At 32.4% G+C, this 27,401-nt stretch overlaps 1 protein-coding gene across 4 annotated transcripts in view; it reads right to left on the bottom strand.

Annotated features, from left to right (window-relative positions):
* The window catches only part of DENND1B (DENN domain containing 1B), a 365,288-nt gene that overhangs the window by 69,920 nt on the left and 267,967 nt on the right, over positions 1-27,401 (bottom strand). For all 4 annotated transcript variants that reach the window (XM_074222288.1, XM_074222287.1, XM_074222286.1 and 1 more), the window contains 3 exons: positions 25,583-25,684; positions 14,423-14,548; positions 2,575-2,676 (listed from right to left, as the gene is read on the bottom strand). In XM_074222288.1, the coding sequence (XP_074078389.1) occupies positions 2,575-2,676; positions 14,423-14,548; positions 25,583-25,684 (330 nt within the window). The remainder of the gene's footprint in view (positions 1-2,574; positions 2,677-14,422; positions 14,549-25,582; positions 25,685-27,401) is intronic.

Below are 27,401 nucleotides of genomic sequence, written 5' to 3' on the forward strand. Positions count from 1 at the left end.
TGTCATTAAACTCCTCTCTTATGGCAAAGCACCTGGTGTTGATTCTATTCTAGAGTCCACCACCCATACAAAAGCTGACAGAAATTTTCTAGGTTATGTGGCAGGAGGAGATTATCCTCCAGGAGTTCAAGGATGTCACCATTGTCCATCTCTATAAAGGTAAAGAGAACAGATTGTTTAATTACAATGGGTAGGGGGTTAGAGGTCTCAATCATTGGTGGGAAGATTCTTGACAGTCTCCATTAATAACTGATGCTTCATTCTGAGTGCCAGATTAGCTTCAGAAAGTGCTGAAGAATGGTTGATATGGTATTTCCTGCCCAACAACTCTAAGAGAAATAACAGGAGCAGAACAGGGGTTTTGATCTGGTCAAGGTATTTGATACATTGTGAGACCTTATGGAAAAATTATGTCAAAATTTGATTGCCCAGAGAAGTTCATCAGTATTGTATGTCAACTTCATGACTGCAGCTTGCCCAGGTTTTAGCTAATGCACAAGACTCTTGAGCTTCCCCAGTAACCATTAAAACAAGGTGGTGTGCTTGATCCCATATTAAAAAGCTTGCTATTTTCAACCATGTGGTCAGATGTCTTCAATGAGGATGAACACAGTATCAAGGTTATATACTCCACTGATGGTAAATTATTTAACTTGAAAAGGCTACCAAGACTAAAGAGGAAGGTGAGTTGGTAATTTTTTGGTTTATAGATGATTATGCACTTAATCCAGTCTCTGAAGCTGAGATGCAAAAACGTTTGGATTGATTCTCTACTGTTTGTGCTAACTTCTGCCTAGGGCAGTAGGTGACACAGTGGATAGAACACTGGCCTGAGAATCAGAAGGATGGGAGTTCAAATCCAGTCTCTGACACTTACTAGTTGTGTGACCTTGGGCAAGTCACTTAACCCTGACCTCCTCGCATCCAGGGTCATCTCCATTTGCCCTGATCCATATCTGGCCACTGGACCGAGATGGTCCTGGAGAAGAAAGTGAGTGGGTGACAGCACAGCACCCCCAAACTCAAATCCAATTCACGTGCTTGTAATGGCATCACCTCCCTGATGTTGTGGTCTTCTTTGAAAATGAAGGACAAACAATTAATTTCTGCCTACCAATTAACAGCAAGAAAACACAGGTGCTCTCTCAGCTAGCACCACAACATCCATATGTGGAACCATTGATTACCACAAATGGAGAAGTTTTAAATACTTGGCAACAAAATTTCCAGTGATAATGAGATTGATGCATGAATTGCCAAAGCTAGATCAGTGTGAGAGTAGAGGTTTTAGACTGACTATCAAACTCTTCAGAGATGTTGAGTTGATTTCATTGTTTGTATACCCCTGCACAGTATACCAGCTATATGCTAATCACATCCATTTGAATTGTCTTAGAAAGATTATGAAGATCACCTGGCAGGATAAGGTACTAGACTATGAATTCCCTTCTCAAACTAAACTGCCAAGCTTTTAAATTCTACTGCAGAGACCACAAGTTTGATGGACTGGCCTTGTTGTTTGAATGTCAAATATATGTTTCCAAAATGTTTACAACATCTATATGTGCTCCACCGTAGAGTATTCTGAGCTCCTGATCTTCAGCTATGGTTGGACACACGATATCTTGATTCTATCTTAGTTATTGTTATTTTGGTTCTCTTCAAGAATGAAGGACAACAACCAAGCATATAGATTCTCTGTTCATAGTAGTTAGAATTTTATATCCCTATTAGACTGCAAGTAACTTGGTAACGGTAATCACATTTTACCATTTCCCAGGGCTCATCAAAGTGCCTAACACTGAGCTGACACTAAATAAATGTTTACTGACTAAGTTCCTCTGTCACACTAACCTGCCCCAGTACAAGGCTCTTTATTTGTTTGTTTGGTTTGTTTGGGTTTTTGCAAGGCAATGGGTTAAGTGAGATCACAAACATAAGTTAGTACTAAGTGTCTGATGCTGGATTTGAGTTCAGACCCCCTGACTTCAGTGCCAAAGAAGCTCTATCTACTACACCACCAAACTTTCCCTTTTACTTGTTTGTTTGTTTTGGATTTTTATAAGGTTCGTTAAATATAACATTGACAATCAAAAGTTAGTAAACATGAAGCTTTCCATAGCAATAATTCTAAATATATAAAGTTGTGGGGAGTACAAGGAGAGAAAGAGAGAGCGAGCGAGAGCGCATGAGGAGGTCAACTTGATAGCTGACTTTGAAAGACCTAGTTAAAATCCTGCCTCAGCCTCTGACTCAGGATAAGTTAATTAGCTCAGTGCCTCCAACTCTCTAAGACAGCATAACAGTTGTTGGTAGTGGTGGTGGAAGTGAAGAACAGTTTGGAGAATAGAAGGTTCATATTTCACAACTGGATTTTCCTTTTAAGTCATCACAAAATATGGTTACCTATTATAAAATGGCGGGGCAGGAGAAGTAGCTCATTTGGCAATAAAAGAAATAAGTTAATTATCCCTAGAAAAGATCAAGTTTAGCAGGGTAAAACATAGCTACAAGACAATAAAAGTGTCATGGTGATAACTGTACATCAGAGAAGTAAATTAAATTCACACTTACCTGTTTAAAAAGTTGAAGGTTCACTGCAGTTTCCAAAAATTGCTTCATTAAGCTGGAACGGTGCTTTATAAAACTATCCTCACAAAAAGTGATGGGCTCTCCCTAGATTTAAAGAGATTTGTAAAGTCATTAGTAGACAATCATGAAGATACCATCCAGTTATGGGTACTTTAATGTATATAGATATCTCTATCTATAGTCATATATATGTATATGTATACACATATATGCATATAAACAAGGGCACTTTGGAGTACATAGGGTCTCCCCTCATGGAGCTTATGACAAAAGATAATGAGAATGACATAATGTTTAGATCTTATAGCAAAAAAGATTGTCATTAGTCAAGAAATATGCTTCTCCTAATAGTTTCTACTAAGTTCTATATACTTTTAATTAAATTTAGGTAAGTCAGGACACTTGATAAGTAGATCACAATACTTAATTGCTATTTCCCTCACAATGGAAGTGAGTCAAGCCTAAGTAAGAAAAGCTTCAATCCTTGATATTTCCAAATCACAGAATTAACAGAGGTTTCAGAGGTTTACTGGTTGGATTTAAAATATGTATATTTTTATATAGAAATATGTTTTACATGATTTCACAAATATAATTGAGAAAATTTTGCTTGGCTTCTCAGTAGGTAGGACAGGTATGGGATGGAGAGTGAAAATTAAGTGGAATTAAATTTCAAAAGAAAAGGATGCTAAAAATAAATAATAAAAATATATATTAGCAAATAGATGATAAATTTCAATTTTATTACTATATTTAGATTTTTCACTAAAATTCTAATTATTTAGTATTCTTACTAATAATTTGCATAATGCATATATCATATACTTAATTGTTTTATGAATTTGTTCTTCCCTTGAAATTATCTTATCTTCATGATTACAAATGCATTCTAAGTAGGACAATAGTTTCCTACATCTGCCTTCACATTTTACTCTATTAGTTTAATAATTTTTTTGTGTGCATTTGCTTTCCAGTAGAATTAATAGTTTACATAATCAGCATAGCTTCAGATACAAATACAAACTATGCAAATATTATCTGGGCCTATTACTGCTTACCATTCATGTACTTCAAAACTCATCATAGAATTCTGATACTGGCAGATCCCTCGCTATCTGTAGGCTTCTTCCCTAAGTAGACCCTTGACTATCCAATAATTATAAAGAGTAGTGGATTTAAAATAATACTGCTGAAAAGTAAAACAATGATTAATGACTTGCACTCACAATCCACATTTCAGCATCAACAGGAAAGAGCAAATCTAGTGAATCAAAATTACATGTAGAAAAATTTTAAAGTATTATTTAAGGAGCCCTGGAATATACAAAGACTAAATTTAAACTCCTGAGCTCAGGAAGTTATTTGGAAGGAGAACAAGCTTAATTCAAAAATAAGATAGGTATAAGGAAGTGGTGAAAAATTAGACTGGGTTCAGGTCACAATGACTTTATTATTTGATACTTATGGAACTACCGTAGAGTACTACTGGGCTCTCACTTTTGCTCGGCAATCCTTCAATTGTTACCTTGCCAACTCACTGTTCCAGTCACCATATCAGCTATTCTACATTTTTTAAACTTTTCTCAAAGCCTTCCTGTTCCCTTACTAAATTCATATTTTACAGGAAAAAACTGAGACCAACATCAATGATTTCTCCTCTTTTCCCCTCTTCCTCACTTCCTATTGTTCAGATGCCTTCTACCATTTTCTCCTTCATCCCTATTTCACATGTTGATTGTAAGGTACTCCCTCCTAAAACTAATCCTTCCTACCAGTTTAAAGCAATCCCATTCCATCCTGTCTACATCACAACTTGGCCCCTCTGTAATTCTTATTCTATCATTTATATGCAATCTCTCCTTGTCTACTGGGTTCATTCCTTACTGACTACAAACATAACTATGTTTGCCCATCATCAAAAACCCTCATTTAATCCCTCCATACCTACTATTATCTAATATCTCTTTCCCCCTTTGTAGCTAATCTCCTTGAAAAGGCCCACTAACAATAAATGATGCCTTCACTTTCTTTCCTCTCTTTTCATTCTCTTCTGTACCTATTTCTCTGTTCTTTCTATTCTATTTCACTTAGTGATCTCATAGATTCCAATGGATTTAATAACCACCTCTATGTTGATAATTCTCAAATCTACCTATCTTGCCCCAACCTCTCTGTTGACCTACAATCTCATATTACCGTACCGCCTTTCAGATATCTAAGAATGGAAATTCAATAGATCTCTTAAATTAAACATGTCCAAAACCACTCATTATCTTTTCAACAAAGCATCACCCCCTCCTACTTTCCCTATTACTGTAGAGGGCAGCAACATCTTTTCAGTCCTTCAGGTTCAAGTCTAAAAGTCATCCTCTAATTCATTATTAAAATTTGTAAGCTTCACCTTTCCAACATCTTTTCAATATATCACCTTCTTTCTTAGGGTACTGACAACACTGGTGCAGGCCTACATCATCTCTTCTCTAAGTTACTGCAATAGCCTGCTGGTCAGTGATCCTGTCTCAAGTCTCTCCCCATCCTCCATTCAGTCACAGTGATTTTCCTAAAAAGGTAGGTCCAATTATGTCACCCCTCCACCCCCACCCTGATTCAGTAAACTCTGGTGGCTTCCTATCCCTTCCAGGATCCAAAGCAAAATTCTGTTTGGATTTGAAAGCCCAATTTAATCTAGACCTTCCCTCACACTTTTCCAATTTTATCACACTTAATTACTTGTCATATACTCTTCAATCCAGTGACACTGGCTTCTTGGTTGTTTCATGAACTAGACACACTCCATTTCTTGGCTCCAGGCATTTTCTCTGGTTGTCCCCTGTGCTTGAACTGTTTTCCTCATCTCCACCTAACTAGTTTTCCTGGATTTCTTTAAATTCCAAGTAAAATTCCATTTTCTCCAAGAAGTCTTTACCAGCCCCTCTTAATTCTAAGTGTCTTCTCTCTTTTAAATACTTCTTATTTACTTGGAATGTAATTTGTGCATATCTGTTTGCTTGTTGATTCCCCCATTATATTGTGAACTCCTTGAGGGTTGGGATTGTCTTTTGCCTCTTCTTAGACCCCAGTATTTAACAGTGTTTTCATACATAATAGTACTTATTAAATGGTTACAGATTGACCCCTTGGAAGTATACTGCAAATGATTTGGTGAGGTAACTTTCATCAGATTATACTCCACATTTCTCTACCAAGTCCTGGAAGATTTATCTTAGCTTAGGAATCACACCCCCAAAATATACTCAGCCCCTCTGGTCCCTCCCTCTGACTGAATGTTCTTAGAATTTCCATGTAAAGAGAGTGCCCAGACCAGCTATTTCTTCATTTCTTTTTGGGATACCTATCCTCCTCTTGTTTCCTCATATGGATACCTTCCATGACCACCCTCCGACCTCACTTTTCACTCTCGTTTTATATTTTACTTTCCCCCATTAGAATATGGGTTCCTTGAGGGAAAGTATTGTACTTCTTTTTTGTTTGTATTTACATTCCAAGCTCTCAACATAAAACAGCACACAAGGTAAGTTATTAATAAATGTTTGTTGACAGAAGGTGAATGCAATAAGGATGGAAAGAAAAATTAGATAAGATATTTGGGAAGTAGAACTGACAGAGTGGACTGTTAGGGACAAGAAGAATTCAAGAGAATTCCAAAGGTTTCTGGCATGGCTGAGGAGAAAAAAAGGCTCAAGAAAAAAGAGTCATTAAGAAGAGAAATTAGTTTAGAAATGATGATGAACCTGATTTTAGACTGTTGGGATATCTAGCTAAAGATGGCTACCATTTTGGTAGAAAAATAAGGAAAGGGATGGGATGAAAGTCGGGACTAGAGAAAAATTATAACAGAGATTCCAATAGGGTTTTAAATTTGGAAAGTGCTTTACATACTTTATTTCACTGAATGCCCTCCACAACAGTATGAAGAAGTATTATCATCTCAATTTTTACAAATGAGGGAATTGAGATTCAGGGAAGTTAAGTGTCTGCTGTCAATGAAGTCAGTGTTAGAGGAATGATTTGAACCCAGGTCTTCCTGACCTCATTTATCTATAAGTACAGTACTCTATTCAACATGAAATGTTGGCCTAAGAATCTACTGTATGGAAGTGACTGTTGATGCCCCAGCATGGATAGGATTCTAAAGGAAGGGGAAAAAAGAGGCAGAAGAAATTATCACTATCTTTTTTTATTATTGTTGTTTTTGAGGAATACCAACATCTAGAAACAAGTGTGAATTTGGTGGGGTAGCAAGGGACAGAAAAATGACCATTAAGTCAGGGGTACCTGAGTCCACATATGAGCTCTGTGACCTTGGGTAAATCATTTAATCCTGGCTGCCTTCCCTGTTCATCCCTTCTCCCCCAAAAAGAAACTACAAGTGAAGGTAGCAAAGGAGGCAAAGAAGAAACAGACCATGCAATGCCAAGAAACCAAAGGGATGAGCATTTCAAGATTGGGGTGTTACCACTGGAGGCGAAGAACTGAGAAAATGCTATGGGCAATTAGTAGGTCACTGATAGCCCATAGCCAGTAACTATTAGTGTGCCCTAAACAAGTCCCAGAGGACGCCTTATATTTGCCTGTCTACATGGCCAAAAGTTCCATGGATCACTTTTTTCTATAACTTTAAACACTGGGTTACTATCATATACTTTCCTGCATAAAGTTACCTGCTGAGAGCTTTTTCCCTATTCATGGAGGGAAATGATTTTATTATATAATATTCTGTTATCTAGCTTTCTTTTGGTCTCCATGTATTTTGTTTTTATAGTATTCTGAAAAGATATTACAGAACCAGTTGAAAACTTACTACTTAATCATTTTATTTAATATTTAAATAAATTTAAATAATTTTATTATTTTTATATTTACCCTTCCACAAATATATTTCTCAAATATAAGTTTATTAAGTTAGAAGAGGTCAAAAGATAAAGCCAGGAAGAAATTAGTTTTAACAGAAATTAGTTGCAATGAAAATTATGTTCAAAATTAAAAATAAAAAAACTAGTTTACCTTTTATGTTAAATTTAACAGTTGTTCAAAATCTGACAGATTATCTAAAAAGCTTCAACAATTGACATTTTTAAAAATGTAACTATATATCTGATTTTCATCTGGGATTGTGGGGTAGGGAAGAAGGGGATGGGATTAGATAATTTCTAATGCCCCCTTCCAGCTCTAATTTTTCTGCTCCTATGATCCAATCAACATATTACTATTATTATACATATTATATGCATATACATAAAATACATATACAAAATTTCTCACAACCACTGTTCCAATAACTCTGTCTATTGACTCCATTTCCTTTGTAAACACCTACTCCTTACTATTCTACAAGTGAATAAAACTGCTGGTTAAATCACTAAGAAAAAATATATGAAGATACTAATATTTTTAGGAAAAACAAGGAAGTCTTTATAATATGGTAACCCTTTCTTACATGAAAAATTTTATTAATGAGGGAGGCAGAAAAAAGGAGCTGTTGAGAAAGACACTGAAATAGGAATTCAGAGAGAAACTAGAGAGTAAAGAAATAACAGTGAAAATGATGGCATCTAATTTAAAAATGATCGATATGAGGACTTTGAAGTTTAGTAAACACCAATATCTAGAATTAGTGACCAAGGGACAAATATTTATGGCCTAGCTGCGATTTTGTAGAAATGTGAACTCTGTTTTCTCATGGGACAGATTTGAATATTTCCTACAAGAGACTGTACTCTGGATAAATAGAGTTGGTTGAGATCGTATCTTTAAATGAGTCAGAAGAAATCTCGAAGCCAGGTCTAAGAAGAATTCTCAGAAGTGGAACCAGCAGAGGCCTTTGCTCAAATATGAGAACAGACCTCAAAGATAAGGTGAAACACAGCTAATATCATGGAGAAGTAATCACAAATAATTAAAGAAGAGCTCCAGGGCAGAGGTTTCCTCAGATGACAATCCAGCAGAAAAGGAGAAGGTGAAATATGAAGAACTGAGGCAAGAGTAAGGTATTTAAAAACTGATAGGAATTCTTTTTTGCTTAATGCCTGTCTTAAGTCTTTCAGCAGGATTTTAAAATGACTTTTCAAACACCATCATGATTAAATACAGTGGAAAGAGTTTCAGAATAGAAACAGTTGAAATTATGATGGGAGCCCATTTCTTTTACTCTCACATCACTTTTTTAAATTTTTTTTTAATTTTACAATTTTCCCCCAATCTCGCCTACCTGCTCCCCCCCCCCAAGAAGGCAGACTGATAGCCTTTACATTGTTTCCATGCTATACATTGATCAAAATTGAATGTGTTGAAAGAGAAATCATAACCTTAAGGAAACAGTGAAATATAAGAGATAGCAAAATTACATATTTTAAAAAAAATTAATGGTAATGGTCTTTGTTTAAATTCTACAATTCTTTTTTTGGATATGGATGGTATTCTCCATCACAGATACCCTAAAACTGCCCCTGAGTGTTGCACTGATAAAATGAGCAAGTCCATTAAGGTTTATCATCAACCCCATGTAGCTATTAGGGTATACAATGTTCTGGTTCTGCTCATCTTGCTCTGCATGAGTTCATGCAAATCCTTCCAGGCCCCTCTGAATTCCAATCCCTCCTGGTTTCTATTAGAACAATAGTGTTCCATAATGTACACATACTACAATTTATTCAGCCATTCGCCAATTGATGGACATTCATTCAATTTCCAATTCTTTGTCACCACAGGGCTGCTATGAATACTTTTGTACAAGTGATCGTTTTTACCCTTTTTCATGATCTCTTCAGGGTTTAGACCTAGTAGTCTCACATTACTTCTAATGATCTATGTGAACCAAGTCAAGTTTTTGGAGCTTGTTGTTTGTGTTTCTATGAGTCTGACATAAATGGAGCTGGTAGATAACCTTAAATTCTTTTTCAGGTTAAAAAGAAAAGTAGTTACATAGTACATGTATGTGGTTTGTTTAATTAGAGGCTATTCAAAATAAAGATACTCCAAAACTACTTTATAACCTTGGGAAAGTCATTTTATCTCTTTGGGACCTATTTTATTGATCTATAAAATAAAGGAATTAAACAACATGATTTTGACATTCCCTTCAGTGTCCAAAATTTTACAATGTAAGAATTTTGTCTTAATCTACGAATCACAGTTGCCATAATTTAAAGGAAATTCGCATGATTATTTAAAAATAGGGAGAGGATGAAGAAAAAGTACTATATTAGTCCAACTATTCTATAGAAGAATTTGGAACTATGTTAAAATAGCTATAAAACTATATATATATGTGTGTGTATATATATAATATATAATATATATATATATATATATATATATATATATATATATATATATATACTCACTGAAACCCAGCAATACTACTATTAGGGCTGTATCCCAAACAGATGAAAGCAAAGGGAAAAACAGAGCACCAGTTTTGGAGTCAGGAGTACCTGAATTCAAATCTGACCTTAGACACTTAATAATTGCCTAGCTGTGTGACCTTGGGCAAGTCACTTAACCCCACTATCTTAAATTAAAACGAAATAAAAAAGAAAAAGGGAAAAGACATGAATGTACATAAATATTCATAGAGGTAGCAAAGAAATGGAAATTAAGGGGATGCTCATCAATCAGAGAATGTCTGAATAAGCTGGGGTATACGATTGTGATGGAGTACTATTGTACTAAAAGAAACAACAGGGGAATGGTTTCATTAAAAAAACATGGCAAAAACTATATGAAAAGATGCAAAAGTAAGAAGAATAAGATGATTATACACAGTAAGAGCAACGTTTTAATGATAATCAGCTGCAGAAAAACTTGGCTACAATGGTCCAAGACAATTCCAAAGTACATACAAAAATTTGAGAGCCACCTCCAGAGAGAGAATTGATGAATTCAGACTGCAAACTGACATATAATTTTTTCACATTCTTTAACTCTCTTGTCCTTTTTTGGGAATATGACTAACATGGAAATTCAATCAATATATACTTTTTAATACCTGTTCCTTGCAGTGAGAAGTTGAACATAAGAAAGCAGTAAAAAAAATACACTTGAAAAATCAGCTGAGAAGCAAGAAGTGAAAGCAGCCAAAACTCATATACAGAAGTTTCATGGAAATTTCATGGAAATTGTGTGATTTCACATGTATATAGCTATCATATTGCTTGCCTAAAAAGACGAAATTTAGTACTTAGGACAAACAACTTATATCTAAACAAGAATTGTTTTTAAAAAAGCTTCACTACAGTTTTTTCCCATTTCAAAGAGTTAGTGCAACTCAATAGAAAATTATTCACCTTTAAATGAACTCATTTTGACACAAAATAATAGATACTAACAAAATATATTTAAAATTCAGATAAACTGAGTTTAAAGGGGGGGAAGAGAAGATTATTATTTAAAATTTAGTCACAATGAATTCTTAACTGTTACTAAGACCTTCTAACTGGTCATCCATATTATGCTAAGCACTTCTGCTATTCAATCCAATTCCATTCAATAAGCATTTATTAAATGTCTACAGAGTACAAGATTCTGTGCTAGACACTGGGAATGCAAAGACAAAGTAAAAAATGCCTGCCTTCAAACAGAGATTATTAAGCTGAGGGAAAAGAACATATCAATGGGTGAGTATATATTTAACTATCTGAGTAGGGATAAATAATTAACAAGTGGAAGATCAGAGAAAGCTTCACACAGGATACTTCCCATGAGTTTAGCTTTGGACAATGCTAGAGATTTTAGGAGACAGAAATGAGGAAGGAGAATATTAGGGGTATGGAGTCAAGAGATAGGATGCTGAATTTATAAAATAAGCCTGGAAAGGTAGATTGAGATCAAATTATTAAGAGATTTGAGATCCTGCTCTGCTAGCACGGTCTTTCTAAAGTAAATTTCTTATTAGTTTTCATCTACAAATTAAACAAAAAAATTTCAAAACTCTCCAATGTCTATCAAATTAAACAATACATTTAAGAACTGCCATAATGAATTTACAACCTTTTTTTCCAAGCTTATTTTACACCATATCTCTTCTTGATTATATAATGTACTTAAAATCTACTACTTACTCTTCCCAATTTCTATGCTTTTCCTCATACTGTTTCCTATACTAAAAAAAAGACTTCTTTTCATTTCTTTGGCAAGTGAAACTTTATCAATCAAGATAAATTTAAATGACAAATATTCCATTATATTCTCCAGTTACTTCCTACCAGAATTGATTTTATTTGTATTGAGTATTACTACAATTTAACCATACTTTTCATGTTTTATCTTTATTCATCTTGTCTTATGATAATTAGGAACACTCCATTTTTCCATGACAGATTTTAAGATCCTTGAAGGCAGGGACTAGGTCTTCTTCACTGTGACAGCCTTCGCTCAGAGTTCCACACTAATGTCTCATATTAAAGGGCATACAACAAGCACAGCTTAAGTTCTGGCATGTTCTACTATTCCAGAAAGACTTCAACCACAATTGAAAAAAAACACACCTGTATTTCAAGGATCAAAATGGCTAAATAGGGAGATGCTAATCACTAAGCTGAAAGGTTATTTGGTAATAACTTCCTTGTCTATGCAAATCTATTAAAATAAGAAAAATACAAATTGGCACCCAGTCCTCTGAGGCTTTCTTTTACTTCAGTAGTGCTACTGGAAGAGCGGCAAGAAAGGGGACAAAGAGATCAGATAATCAAATAGTTTTTAAGATAATCTCTAAATAGTATTAACAGTTTATAATAAAAATATGAGCTTACTGGCTAGTAATTAAATTGATATTATATTAGAAAAACTGAATAACATTAAACTAAACTTTTCCTTTAGAAATTAAAGTAGAAAACCAAACTTACAGCTAAATAAAGGGACAGCTCACTCATTACCTATTAAAAAGAAATAAAGGAGTTGGCAGAATTGTTTTGTTTTGTCTTCAAAGGCAACAAGAATAATTTTTTTGCATTGTAATATTCATTATACCATATGCAAAAAATATCACTATAACAATGACTTCAGTCTAAAATTTGAAACGGAATAAGAAAAACAGAAAATATACTATGAATATGACCCTTCCCAATTCAATCAAGATATACTTTTTAACACCTGTTTCTTTCAGTGAAAATATGAATATAGGAAAGCAGCAAAAAAATATGCTTGAGCAAATAGTTGAGAACTAGAAGTAAAAGTAGACAAAGCTTATAGATAGAAGTTTGATGCCAATAGACCATGTGCAGGTTTCCTGTTTATATATAACTTTTTCTTCCAAAGGGGGGAAAGGGAAGTCCTGGGTGGTGAATATCAATTCACAATAATAACATTAAAATGAAATATACTCAAACACATGAAATGACTTGTTAGAACATTTTATACACACACACACACACACACACACACACACACACATATATATATATATATATATAAAATATATATGCCAAGCATTTATTAAATTTTTACTATAGCACTGTGCTAAGTGTTGGGGTTACAAAGAAAAAGCAAAAAAAAGTCCTCAAGGAACTTGATATAAATGCACATATACATACAACACATACAAAGAAGAAGGAATGTAGAGAAGGCAATAGAACTTTTTTTTTTTAAGGATTTTGCAAGGCAAATGGGGTTAAGTGGCTTGCCCAAGGCCACACAGCTAGGTAATTATTAAGTGTCTGAGGTCAGATTTGAACTCAGGTACTCCTGACTCCAGGGCCGGTGCTCTATCCACTGCACTACCTAGCTGCCCCGGCAATAGCACTTCTAAGGAACAGAAAAGGCCCGGAAGAAGTTGTGATGGAATTGAATAAAAATCAGATAGGGCACATAATTGAATTAAGTCTAATTGACTTAAATTACTGATGCTAAAAAATAAAAAAAAATTAATAAAGGAATAGATGGCAACATAGGTTACTATCATTATTGCTAAAAAATCAACCAGTACAATGAAAAGAACAAAAGGATCAACTTTGTAATTCTCTAAAAGCATAAATACAATCTCCCAACCTGATTTAACGAAAAGATTATATTTGGTCACTTGCACTCCTCTATACATGCAAAAGTGTTATTTTAATTACTACAATCTAAATTCAATTCCACAAGTATGTATTAAGCTACTATTAATGTATATGCATGCTCTATCATAGAATATAAAATGCAATGCAATAACTTGTTTACCTAATCACATAATATAAACAGATTGCAAAACCTTTTAACCTCTATCCGGATGAAAGAACTAATATATTTCACTCTCTATCCAATGGAACAATGGACAAATGTCATGGTTATTTGTAATCCATAATTTTTAAAAAGTCACAAATTAAATATGCAAAATAAGTTAAGCATACTCTGTGAATGTTATCAGAATGTGCAAGAGCACTAATCTGAAAGATTTGATCTAATATTTGATATAAAATGTTTTCCTATTATTTTCCCCCTATTTATGTTTAGAACTAAATAATGTTTTAGGACCAATTGTCATTTACTTTCATTTCTTTATTTTAATGAGAATTGTTATTTTAAATAAATCAATTACAACTCATGAATCAATTCTATGGTACATTTTTAGGAATAATGATGACTAAAATAATGGAAATGAAGAAAAATGCTAATTTAAAGGTAAATAATGAAATAATAAGATGATGTTTAACATCCACAAAAATGAATTCATTTCAGGACTCAAGTTACATAATAGAAAGGGAGTGAAAATGATCTTTTTTTTTAAAAAAAACAACACTAAAAAAACACTCTAAGTCCCAATCTTTTTCAGTTGTGAATGGGATTCATACTTCTACCCATTTCAAGAAAAATGAAATAATAGAGAAATGCTTACAGGTTTGTATCTCAATGCATCTCTGTAGGATCCAAACAAAGCAGCCTGAGCCCTAAGAAAGGCCCTAGCTACTCCATCACCCGTAGCTGTAGACTGCTTCTTCAGTTTATTTTTCAAGGCCGAGACCTGTGTGACAGAGAGGAACAGTTAAATTAACACCTCAGAAATTGGTACAGCAAGGTATGAACCCAATCAGCAGGCAAACCACAGTGTCTGCAGGTCAGCCAAAAAATCATCCTCCTCTTTGATAGCTTATCTTTTTAACTGTAGAGAGCACCTGCTGGTTCGTTAATTGAAAGGAAAGCAGGAGATTATGGGAAAGTGCTAATGCAAATTGGTTTATGCTCTCTTTTTTTTTCCCAAGGCCTCTTGACATAAATAATCTTTAATTATTTTATAGTAAACTGCTTGTGAGCCACTTTTCAGAAATATTTTAGCAATCATAACATGTGTCTACTTGTTTGAGATGAAGCCAGTTGGGTATCTTTCATTTATGTATGTAAGGTTATGTGTTAAGGCTCCCAAGGTTTACTTACAATTACCTTGATTTTTAATTTTGTATTTTTAAATGCCTTATTAGCATGTACAATTTCTAGCCATGCATTTGGTCAACCATTATTTATTACCAAAGGAGGATGGGTATTTTTCAATATAATTTTCTTTATGGCATTTCTCAATACTAGAATGGTCAAAAACCAACTGAGAAGTACTGTTGTTTTTCATAGAACTCCTTATAAGAAAAAAAAACATTGGGGGTTTTTTTTTGCCTGATTTCTGAGGTTTACCAATCTTATTTGGCTTGATGCAAAAGTTCATATTTTAGAAGATATTTATAAGACATACCAATAGCTCTCACTTGACAACATTTTAAGTTAGGAAAAATTCTTGACTTAATCATAATCAAAATGAAAACTGAGAATAAATTGGTTTGTTCCTTCAATTCATTCTATCCTCTTCTTTTCAAATTGTGCAAAGTCAAAACACTTAGAATGCATGAAAAAATGTCCACTTGGAAAATATGTTCATTCATATTCAATTACTCATCATTACCTATCAAAGAAATAATTAAGGTACTACAAAACATTTTTAAATTGATAGAAAAAAATCACACAAAATCAAGTTTAGCTATTTAGGTTTTTTTAAATAGAGTATATTCTTGTCTTCATGAGTCAATCCTGTATTCAAACTGCTTTTATTCCTTCCTTTTAAATATATAGGAAAAGTATTTTAGGGTCTTTTATGCAAGCAAGACATGACTACTCTTGTAGATAATGATTGTAATTGAAGTGTCAACCTAATTAACAACTAAACTTTGAATAATGCTAATGAGAAAGGAACACAGCATCAGAGAAAAGACTGGCTCTACAGGTGATAAACCTTCACAGTAGTGACATTTTCCAGTGTAAAGTCACAGTTACTGTGATCTGATCAAAGAAAGAGACCCCCATTGGGTCCAATTATAACCATAGTTTTGAAAAAAATTATTGAGTTATGATGTTCATAATCTATGCAGAAAAGCCTTTACAGTATAGGTCTTCTCCCCATAGCTATGATCTTTTCTATTTATATCCAAGTTCCATAGATCCAGACAAAAGTTCAGTGTCTGATTCATATATATATATATATATATACACACATATATATATATTCCCACTCATTTAATAGCTTTTAAAAAATATTAAAATAGATTTCACAAGAAACAAAATGTCTTTTAAAATATTTATCAGCACAAAATTAATTCATTTGAATGTTTTAAAACAAATGATTGTTTTATTGTTCATATTTTATTTAAATCTAAAATATATTTTCATTTGAAGACCAATGAGTATCAAGTAACAGTGATTTTACTTTTATTCAGCTATTGCAAAAAAATAATTAAAAATTTTCCTCTGTGTTCAAGTTGTAGCCATACTTTGATAAAAACTTACAAAGAGTAAACAAGTGGGGGGGGGGGAAGGGTATTTTCTAAAAAAATATGCATTACTAAAATTAAAGGACTTTCTAGATGAAGGCAATATGGAAGATTTTTTACTCTAACATTTTCAATCAATCAATAAACATTTGATAAGTGCCTACTTAAGTGGCTAGGCAATGTGCTAGGCAGTTGATACAACAAAATTAGTGCAACACGATCCTTGCCTCTCCAAAACTCACAATTTAATGGACGAGACAACAAAGAAACAAATATATACAACCAAGTTATAAACAGGATAAATAAGAAATAATTAACAGAAGGAAGACCCTAGAATTAAGAGATGTTTCATTTCGAGGCTAGAAAACTGAAGCCTAAAGTGGGCAGACTTGCCCGACCTTACACAATTGGCAATGCAAGAAATGGAAATGAGATCCTTGAATACTAAAACCAAGTGCTTTTCCATTACATCATACTGCCTCATTCACTACTGCTATAGTCACCACATTTCCCTTCATTACCATTTTGGCATTAAAATGTCTGTGGAGAAAATTTAATTTAAATAATGTAAACAACTATTAAATGCCTTTTAGATATGCAATTAATCTAGGCACCAAAGAGACATGGAAAAAGGAATTCAGCATAACTGCTTTTGCTTTCAGGAACCTTATAATTGTACTAAGAGAAAATCATGTGAATAATCAGCATAACAGCTAGATGATAGTGGATAGAAAACTGAGCCAGGAATAAGGAAGACCTGATTCAAACCCAACATCCTGCCTGTGTGACCTTGGGCAAATCACTTCTGTTTGTCTTAATCCACTGGAAAAGGAAAACAGCAAACTACTCCAGTATCTTTGCCAAGAAAACTCCATGGTACTGGAATGTTACTGTTCATAGGATAACAAAAAGCTGGAAAAGACTAAATGATTAAACAAAAGCACCATTTCTTACAGAATGGTTTAAAATTTATAAAGCACTCCCCTAACAATACGGTAAAGGACACTACTGTAATGATTATTTATCATATTTTACATGTGGAGAAAGGGAAACTCAGAAAGCCCAAGTATTACAGATAGGATTCAAAACTGCTCCTTGTACTGTGCTATTGCATTTTTCTCCAACAAAAACAACTAAAGATGAATTCATATTAGGCCTTTAGATAGGAAAATAAAAACTGGGCTGTAATACTGACTAAAGAAGAGAGAGCTAAAGGCATTTTTCTCTTAGATAACACCAAGGGGGAAATGACCAACTACAAATGCTTGTCAGTATGACTTGACTAAGGACAATTAAATGTTTTTCAATATTGAAAAAAACAGCTATAGGATAAGGAAGAGAGACTAGGCAATAGCTCACCTATGATGATAAATTGTTCAGTCCTCTACAACCCTATGATTTTTTTCCCCATTTCTTTCTTATGTATCAAGTTTGTACTCTTGGTCAAAGCTGACCATTTTAAACCATCATCTTCTTTTATCCTTATATTTTAAAAATGCATACCTTCTGTACAACCCTAAAGTGGATTCTATTTTGTGACACAGAATTTGATTTCCTACTCTTACATAATTTTCATGTTCTCATATAGAATTTCTTTTACTTAAAATCAAGGAATTAGCAAGAGTGTACTGAACAATTTCTATTGACCCAAGTAATGTATTTGAATTTTTAAGTTTAATGTAAAATTTAGAATATATTTCCCTATCTGAGGTATTATTCAATTCAATTATATATATATATATATATTTTAAAATATTAATTAAGTGCAATACAATATGTTAGACAATGAGGACAGCTAGACAAAGATTATATAGTCCTGACCTCAGAGACTTTAAATCCTAGATAGAGAATCCAAAAAACACACAAAAAAGGAAGGGGTCAAAAATAGTTGCAGGTAAATGAGGAATATAGGGTTATGGTTTTAAAGCTGGAAGGAAACCCAGAGACCATCTCAATCAATCCCTTGATTTTAGAGATAAAGAAACTGGGATCCAGGGAAGTTAAGTGACTTGCCCAAAGTCACAACAAGTATTAAGAATCAGTTGCAGGGGGGGTGGTTAGGTGGTGCAGTGGATAAAGCACTGGCCCTGGAGTCAGGAGTACCTGGGTTCAAATCCGGACTCAGATACTTAATAGTTACCTAGCTGTGTGGCCTTGGGCAAGCCACTTAACCCTATTTGCCTTGCAAAAATCTAGTTGCAAGAATCAGTTGCAGGATTTTCATCAGATCCTCTGACTCTTTCAAAGAGTGGAGACTTGAAGGAAGAATTCTAAGAGGTGCTGATAAAAAAAGTATAAATAGAAGTAGATAGAAGTAGAAAAATAATTTGCCCAAATCAATGGAGATAGAAGATATTACATTAAAAATGGAGAAATGAGTAGTAATGGAGTTTGAAGAAAATCAGAGTACATGAAGTGGCACAGCACAGAATCTAATTGTAAAAATTACTAGAAGCCAGATTGTGGAAAGTTTTCAGTACCAAAATAACAAGTTTGTATTTTATTCTACAGGTAACCAAAGAATGTTTATTTTGTCCACTCAGTGCTTTGCACCGTGCTAAAAGATTAAAAAGAAAGGCAAAAGATAGCCTCTGCTCTCAAGGAGTTTACAGTCTAATGGGGGAGACAATGTGCAAAGATATATTTACAAGCAATATATTCATAGGATAAAATGAAAATAACCAACCAAGGAAGACACTAAAATGAAAGACCATCAGGAACGGTTTCCTGGGGGTTTTGTTGGTTTTTTGCTGAAGAAATCCAGGCAAACCATAAGGAAGAGATGAAGAGGGAGAGACTGATCCAGGCATGAGTTTAATGTCATTGTAGGATACTGAATGTAAGATTTAAGAGGAAAGGCCACTGAAGCTTCTTGAACAGGAAAGTTACTGTCAGATCCCTATTTTGAGAAGATTGTTTTGGCAAGTCTATGGAGAATACATTGAAGAGAGACTGGAAGCAAGGAAATGAATTAGTAGACTATTAATCTAAACAAGAGGTGGTAAAACATGAATTATACTGGAAGCTTTATAAGGGGAGAAAAAGAAACAAGTTTGAGTTGTTAGGGAGAATTTTAGTGGAGATTGAGTGAAAAAGACTTGACAAAATGAATTAAAAATGAAAGATAACAGAAAGAAGAGTCAAGAATAATCCTAGACTTTATCATAATTTATTTTTTAGATTACTTTAGGCAGTTATTGAACTATACATTTGGCTCACTTGAAGTGATTTAATTTACAACAGCTGAACTTTGATATATTTCCTAGTTGACGAAAAAAATTATTTACTTAGAGTTACAGAGTAGGGAACAGAGAGATAAAATACAAAGTAGAAAATTTACTGTTGAAGTTTTCTGAAATATCCTGAAAATGAAAACTAAAAAATTCAATGTAAAATCTGCTCAAAAGATCTAAAATCTGGACAATTACCTCTGAAGTGGTTTCTGTTCAAGCACAAGTAATGGTGCCTGAACAAACCTAAACATCTTATCAATTCTCACATCTACCTTCAAGCTATTTAAAAGATACTTAGTATTTCACATAAAAATAATACTTTAAAATAGTTTTAGTTTACTGAAATTACTAACTTGAGATTTCAGAGGTTCACATAGCAGGAAACCTGCTAAAATCAGGATCACTCTTTTTATAGAATTTCAAGAAATAAAATTTATCTCAAGAAAAAATGGATTATAAAAATAATAAAATTGTAGAGAGAATTAGGTGAATTAATTCACATGAAAAATGTCACAACATTTATATATGTATAAAGTACATAAATATGATAATCTCTCAAAATACTATCATTAAGAAAATTAAATAATGGGAGAAAAGAAATTTACAACAAAATACAATTTAAAAATCTTGCTTTAATTGCAGTAACAAGGACTTTTCTATTTCTAAACATACACATACACACAAAATCCTAAAATGTAGGCAATAGCATTGATGTTATAATTTTCAGCTTTCTTCAATTTCACTAGTATCATAGTCTGATAAAAAGCTCTTTTAAAATGCTGCTGGTCATAAAATTGATGATCAATTTAAAAGTAATTTCTATCCATGGAAATATGAGAATACAGCTGAGAAATAGAATAATTATTTTCATCTGAGTTAATGAGGTAAAAGAACCATATTTGTTTCTTGAAGATAATATTATAAAAGTTAAATAGAATATTTCTGCAATTACCCTGAAATATGAATCCTATTTTTTGTATGACCTGACCATTTCCTGTGAAGATCATTTCAAAAACTACTAAACACTAGATAGGACAAACTTGTAACCAATATAAAATTTTCCAGGTCTCTTCTTTTTCCCTGACATAACCCTACTATGTTAATGTAAAAAAAGCTGAATAAGAAAAAAATCCAATCTAATTTCTGAAAACATCGATTTCAAGAATTATTAAATATAAATTGACTTGCTTGAAAAACAAATGAAACATATTTAAATAACTCAATGATAAACCACTGTCTTTGCTTTAAAACCACAGGCTATTAATTAATTTAGGAATGTTATAAATAAGCAATTTTTCTTGAAGGTTGACCTTCAAAATAAATGGGAGTAGCCAGAATTTACCCAATTTTTTTGTATTATTTGAATTTTTTATTTTTATAAAACTATGTAAACAATTACAATTTTTTTCTTTTCATATCCTATTATTATTGTTCAGTCATATCTGACTCTTCATGAACCCATTTGGGGTTTTCGTGGCCCACATACTAGAGTAGCTTGTCATTTCCTTCACCAACTCAGTTTTTACTGATGAGGAACTGTGGCAGACAGAGATTAAGTGACTTGACCAGGGTTATACAGAAAATTAGTGTCTGAGGCCAGATTTGAACTCACAAAGAAGAGTGACCCCAGACCCAGCATTCTAACCAGTGTTGCCACCCATCCTAATAAGACCATGATCCTTCCTATATCCTCTCAATGATGATGCATATGTGTGTATATATTTTAATAGGCATATGTGCATATATATTTTAATAAGTGATACTCTTCTGAAAAGTTTTACAATTCAATCCCCAATTGATAATGTCAATAGAATTACATCCAACCACATTCAGGTCTTTAATGAAGTTTGGAAAAGTAGATTTCAGTGCATACTTATCAGATGGAGGGACTTGTATCATCAGGGGAATTTATCAAAATGATCAGAAGAGTGACAGATCATGTTTACTCTATTTTACATTGAAACTGGAATAAAAAATAGGGAAAACTTTAAGAAGTTTCTTCATTATATAACATATCTTCATGATTTAAAAAGTATGTTGCAGTGACCAGGGCAAAAACACGAGGCAATGTTTACCATTTTATCCTGATTCCACTATGCTTGCTGTCCTTTTCTAGGGGTTATAGCATATCATCCTATCTTCTAGGATATGCTAACTATTTCTTGGTAAAAGAATACTTGGCAAAATTCTGGGTTAATCTGTTCCAAAGTGTTAATAATAATCATTTTCTCACAAATAAATATTATAATATATAAATTTCTTACACAGAATATATGGATTACTTCCTATTGCATAATTAAATCATCATGCATTTCACAAGATAACAAAATTAGAGGTGGAAGAGATATTAGAAGCCATCAAGTCTAACTGCAACACTTTGCCAATGAGGAAATGGAGTAAAAGGGAGGTTAAATGACTTACACAGAATCACAGAGTTAGTGATTAAGTAAAATGGAATTTGAAACTAGGGCTTCTGACTCTAAGATGAGTACTCTATTACTCTACATTGGACAAAGAAATAAGCTCTGATGCTTACTCTCTAGACTTAATTATAATACCAAGCTTAAGTATTCAAAATTTCCAACTTATATATTCTCCTGAATTAAAAAAAAACCAAGGGTTTAATGCAGATATTTCAATAGAATCAAATTACACATATACGTTTTGAAATAATTATAAAAGATATTTTGAATGTATTATTTCAATTCTCTTCTCTTTTAGACTGTCTTTTTTCATATTCTAGCACTTAAAACAGTGTCAGGCATAAACTTTGTAGCAAAATGAGAAATTAAACATGACAACGAAGGGAGCAAATGCTTGCTTTTCTCACAAAATTAGTGTGTAAAAACAAAATGAAAGATCAATTAAATCTGTTTTCTTAAACTAAAATTAATCTTCTTTTAATATATATTATATATTTATAGCCACACATAAAATGAATGAAAATGTTATGTTAATGGATGCAAAATCATTTTATACATGTACATGTCCATAAAATGTAACATATAACATAAAAACTAATAATGAAGATTTGTTTCAAAATAAGAAAGAATATTTTACATTCTAATAAAAAATAAAAATATTTTGTCATAGCTATACATATTTCCATAATAGTATCTTTATTCAAATCACCACATTGGTAAACAACACCAACTTCACAAATATATTTTAAAGCGTAATTTACCTTGAAAATGCACTCTGAATAAGTCATTTATTTCAGAATCCATTCTTAATAAAGTGGCTGTTTATTTGTTTTTTTCTTTTTTTAATGATCCAAATCTACAATGAAATGATGAAATCTAAAAACAAGTGTTCTTGTCAGAAGACAGGAAGCCGTTTTTCCCCGTCCTTAAGGAAAACAAAGGATTCCTGAAAGCCTTACCCTGATTTATTTTTCCAATTTGAAATAACCTTAGGAATAGCGGAACTGCTACTGGCATGGTAGTATTTCTAACAGTCAATAAATCTAAAATATTATGTGTGAATATTGGAATGAAGCCATTAAGAAGATTACAGCATGCAACACAGCAGAGGGTCCACAGGAAAAAAGGACTGGTAATTCAGGACAACTGTGACCACTGACCTTTGAACAGCCAAGACCACTGGTCAATCTGACACAATAATAGAGTTCACATGTATAGAAAGTCATCTACCCTGTAAGTATTATTTAAATGCTTTGGTGAATGATTTAAAAAAGAACCCATTTTAAATCTCAGTTAATTTATTATACATTAGAAAATACCAATAATAATCATTTTCAGGTTTTTCTTTGCATTTATTAATAGGAAAATTTAGCAATATCATCTTATATTTTTATTAGATTAACATATATGATTAGTTTTAAATGTTCTGTCATTGTAAAAATCAAGATGCAATACTTTTTATGATATGTCCTATAGAACTATAACAGGTTATTTTTCTGAACACTGAGGAAAATTCTTAATTTGTTGAGTTTGTTCACACAATTTCCTAGACCGTTTTCAGGATCAAATGATAAGCTTTCCATAGACTTACTTAGGTTGTTCTAATTTCAAGATATAATTTTTGCTATTTATGTAATTACCAAGAAATCTTTTGATATGTTTGGGGGTCGAATCTCTAGGTATCAAAATGGATTAAATTTTCACTTTTTTGTGGTATATCCTTTGACCTAACTTTATGATATCTAAATCTCTCTATTAAAACTTTCATAATATTTAAATAAAATTTCTAATCTTTAAAATGTAAAATATCAGAGTTTTATATTTTTTGTGAGTTTAGTTCTACATATATATATATATATATATATATACACACATACATTTACATGAATTCTTTTAATAAACACATTAGTTCCACCAAGAATGAAGTTTCACTTTTTTCCTACCTTGATAGGAAAGAATATCAAATAATTCTCAAAGGAAATATCTATCACTAAGGTGACTCTAATAATTTTCTTACTTAAACATAGAAAAAAGTGAACTTCATTTTATACAAAGCACTCATATTTTCTCCTGAGGGCATTACAGTGGGAAATGTATACACATGCAGAATATATTGCTAAAGTTGAGACTGAATTTTCACTCATCATTTTCTCCATTTAGAGAAGACAACTTTGAAGGCTTTCTAATGAAAAACTGTAATCATTTTTAACAGCTCCTGAAAAATTTTTATAATGAGCAAGTCTAGATACTATAAAGTAAAAAAAAAGATAACTCTTGACTGGGTTAGATTTGGATATACCGAACATGAATTTTATTGCAATGCAATGAAGTGGTATAGTTTTAATTTACTGTAAAGTCACTTTACATTAACATGCTATTTATTAGTCACTTAGATTTGATTTTGAATACTTCACTTCCTATTATGCTAGAGGAATAATAATTATCAATATTCTAGTATGATTGCAAAAATCTTAAAATTCATCTTGCCAAGTTTCTTTAAGGAATTATAATACATAACATTAAAAAGAAAGGCCTCCAAATCATTATAAAACATCAATTTTAATACTCTTGAAAGATATGAAGTTCTTTACAAATACAATATATTATTATATTCTGTCATTCAATTCTAAGACAAGCAACCCAATATATATATAAATATAGAAGCAATGCCAGGATACTTTTCAGTTCTATGCTAGGGAAGAGAAGAGTAAAATGAAATGCACTTTTAGAGACTATTTAACATGAAATACTGAATATGTTCCATTATGAGCTGCAGACAAAAAAACCTCTACAAGATCAAAGACAAGAAAAAAAAACTGGCACTTAATTTATCAGCCTTTACAGACAAAAGACAGTTTTCGTCATTTCAAAAGGATCAGATGTCTTTTATGACAAACTGGGTTTGCAGTTTAATTTACAAATAGAATTCTAAGTAAGCAATCTTTGCTCTTCCAAAGTATATGACAAATAGTGTAGGTTTTCATTCACGCAGCCCTCAGCTGGATAGAAAAGATTAAAATAAAACTGAAATAATTTAGAGAAAACAAATAAATGTTTCAGAAAGTTGAGAGAGATCAAAGCCAGAATTTTCTGACCCCAACTGTACAAGCATTTCTTATTATATTGACCAGTGCCATCAGATCATTAATTAAAAGGAAAAGCACTGGCAGGTGGCAGGGAAGCAAAAGCCGATAATTGGCCCCCTTCTTCTTCTTGCCTTCAAAAACTCTCTCGTTCTTTTGCAAGACATGCCACTAGGCAGACAGAAATGCCTACTTTGTAATATAATGATTAAGATGAGATGAAGAGACTTACGTCTAAAGCAGCTATGCCTAATGAATGCAGCTAGCTTTGTAATTATGATCTTGCTTTTAAAATAAGAGATGTGATGTTCCATTCAATGTTTCCTCAACTGTCAAAAAGGGAAAAATAATCTTAAATATGGACTTCAAAGCTGATGCTTTTGCCTCTACCCCACCCATAATAATTTTTCTTTTATATCAGGTAGAAAAAGGGGCAAAAATAACTACTAATAATTCAAAGACCCTGACGAAAGCAAACACACCCATTATGAAATACCCTTCAGACTTACCACTTCACTTGGTAGGTTGTTCAGGTCATTAAATGGTGTTTCCAAAGTGTTTGTGTCAACATTTAACATAACCACATCCTCCAATGATTTATTTCTCACTCTCTGTTCAAAAAACACATTACATCTATAAATAATACATTTTCTTTTATTTAGCACAATCTGAATTTAGAAACATTATAATTATAAAATTGTGTATCAAGGTGATAAAAATAGCTAAACTTGATTTTATTTAAAAGAACAAAAACCTCTTAAAGTCCTTTTCTTTCCACCTAAGAAAGCTTCAGAAGTTATAAATTGGTAAGACATGCTTTAAGATTTATTTTTGATTTTGGTAAAAATACTCTGATTTGAGGATTATTCTGAATTAGCAGTTGTTAAATTAGAAGTTATTATACAGCTTTGTAAAGTAGATATGCATAAATGATAATGAAGAAACATCAGGTACTTTAAACTTTAATGGGAAAATATAATACCAACATTTCTTTGCTCTTACAAACTAAATGAAAATGTGAAAAGGGGGTTCTTAAAATAGGGGCTATGATTTTTTCCAAGTTGATTACTTTTGTATTTTAGTATAATTGTTTTCTTTTGTAATATTTAATTTTTGTATTTAAAAATATTAAGTATCTTGAGGTTTCACCAGGATGCCAAAGAAATATCCACATAAATGTACACACTTACATTTTAAGAACTCAGAATCTAGGGAAATATACAAAAACATAACTAAGTTGAAAATTAAAATCATCATACTATTCTGAGCAATATGTACATGAGTTTCAAATATGATAAATATCAACTCATACACTTGTACACAAAGCAACAAATTTCATTTTGCTACAATTATGAATATTTCTTTACTACAATCATAGGTACTATTATTTTGGAAAGGATAATTTTTAAATCTAGGAAGCATTTGCTATTTTTCTTTCTTTGAATGCATTGCATAAACACTTTCCAAAAATAGGTAACTACTGAATAATCAACAAATTAATACATTAAATACACAGTGATTAGGAAAGGATCTTGGAGATGAGAAATAAAATAGCAGGAATAGGGATATAGGAGCACAAATGAACAGAAAATTCATGGTTAGCAAAAATATTCTTGAGTATTGCAATAAAATATTTTTGACATGAGTTTATCAGCTTGACTTTTGGAGAAGATTAAAAAGCTCAATCACTTCTGTTAAAGGGGTTCACCCAGCAAAAACATTAATTCTCAACTTCATAACGCCTTTTATTTCCTCCCTTACTATAAATAAGTTCAATACAATATTTCCCTACTAGATTAAATTGTTCTGTCACTTCTGTTAAAATTGAAATAATGGATATTACTTTGTGATTCATCTAAGGAGTAATATTATGTTTTTCCAGCAATTCAGAGTTTATACAAATCTTAGTCAACTGGAAATCTAACATGATATTCTCCAAAAAGACTACAACAAAACTGTCAACTTTGTTAATTTATTAATGTTTCATACAATAAATTTATTGTATCATTTTTAAAAGTCATTCAAGAACAAGTCTTGCAAAGCAAAAATGCTTTTTATTTTTAAATATAAGGTTCAATCTTTTGCCCTAAGTCATGAAAGGTCAAATTTTAGGTGCAAGAGCTAAAATGTACTTGCTGACATTCTCCTACTTCATTGTCATTACACTTTTTAAATAGTTTCCTTAAAAGAACAATATAATGAAAATTAAGATACTATTCTCTCTTGGAGTCTCAGAGAGTAAAGATGTGAAATTTACTACAGTAATGTAATATTTAAAAGTCCACAAGGAAAGTTAGTCCCTTCACTTTCCTGAAAAAAGATAAAATA

This window comes from Macrotis lagotis, chromosome 2 (assembly GCF_037893015.1).
Source record: "Macrotis lagotis isolate mMagLag1 chromosome 2, bilby.v1.9.chrom.fasta, whole genome shotgun sequence".
NCBI lineage: Eukaryota > Metazoa > Chordata > Mammalia > Peramelemorphia > Peramelidae > Macrotis > Macrotis lagotis.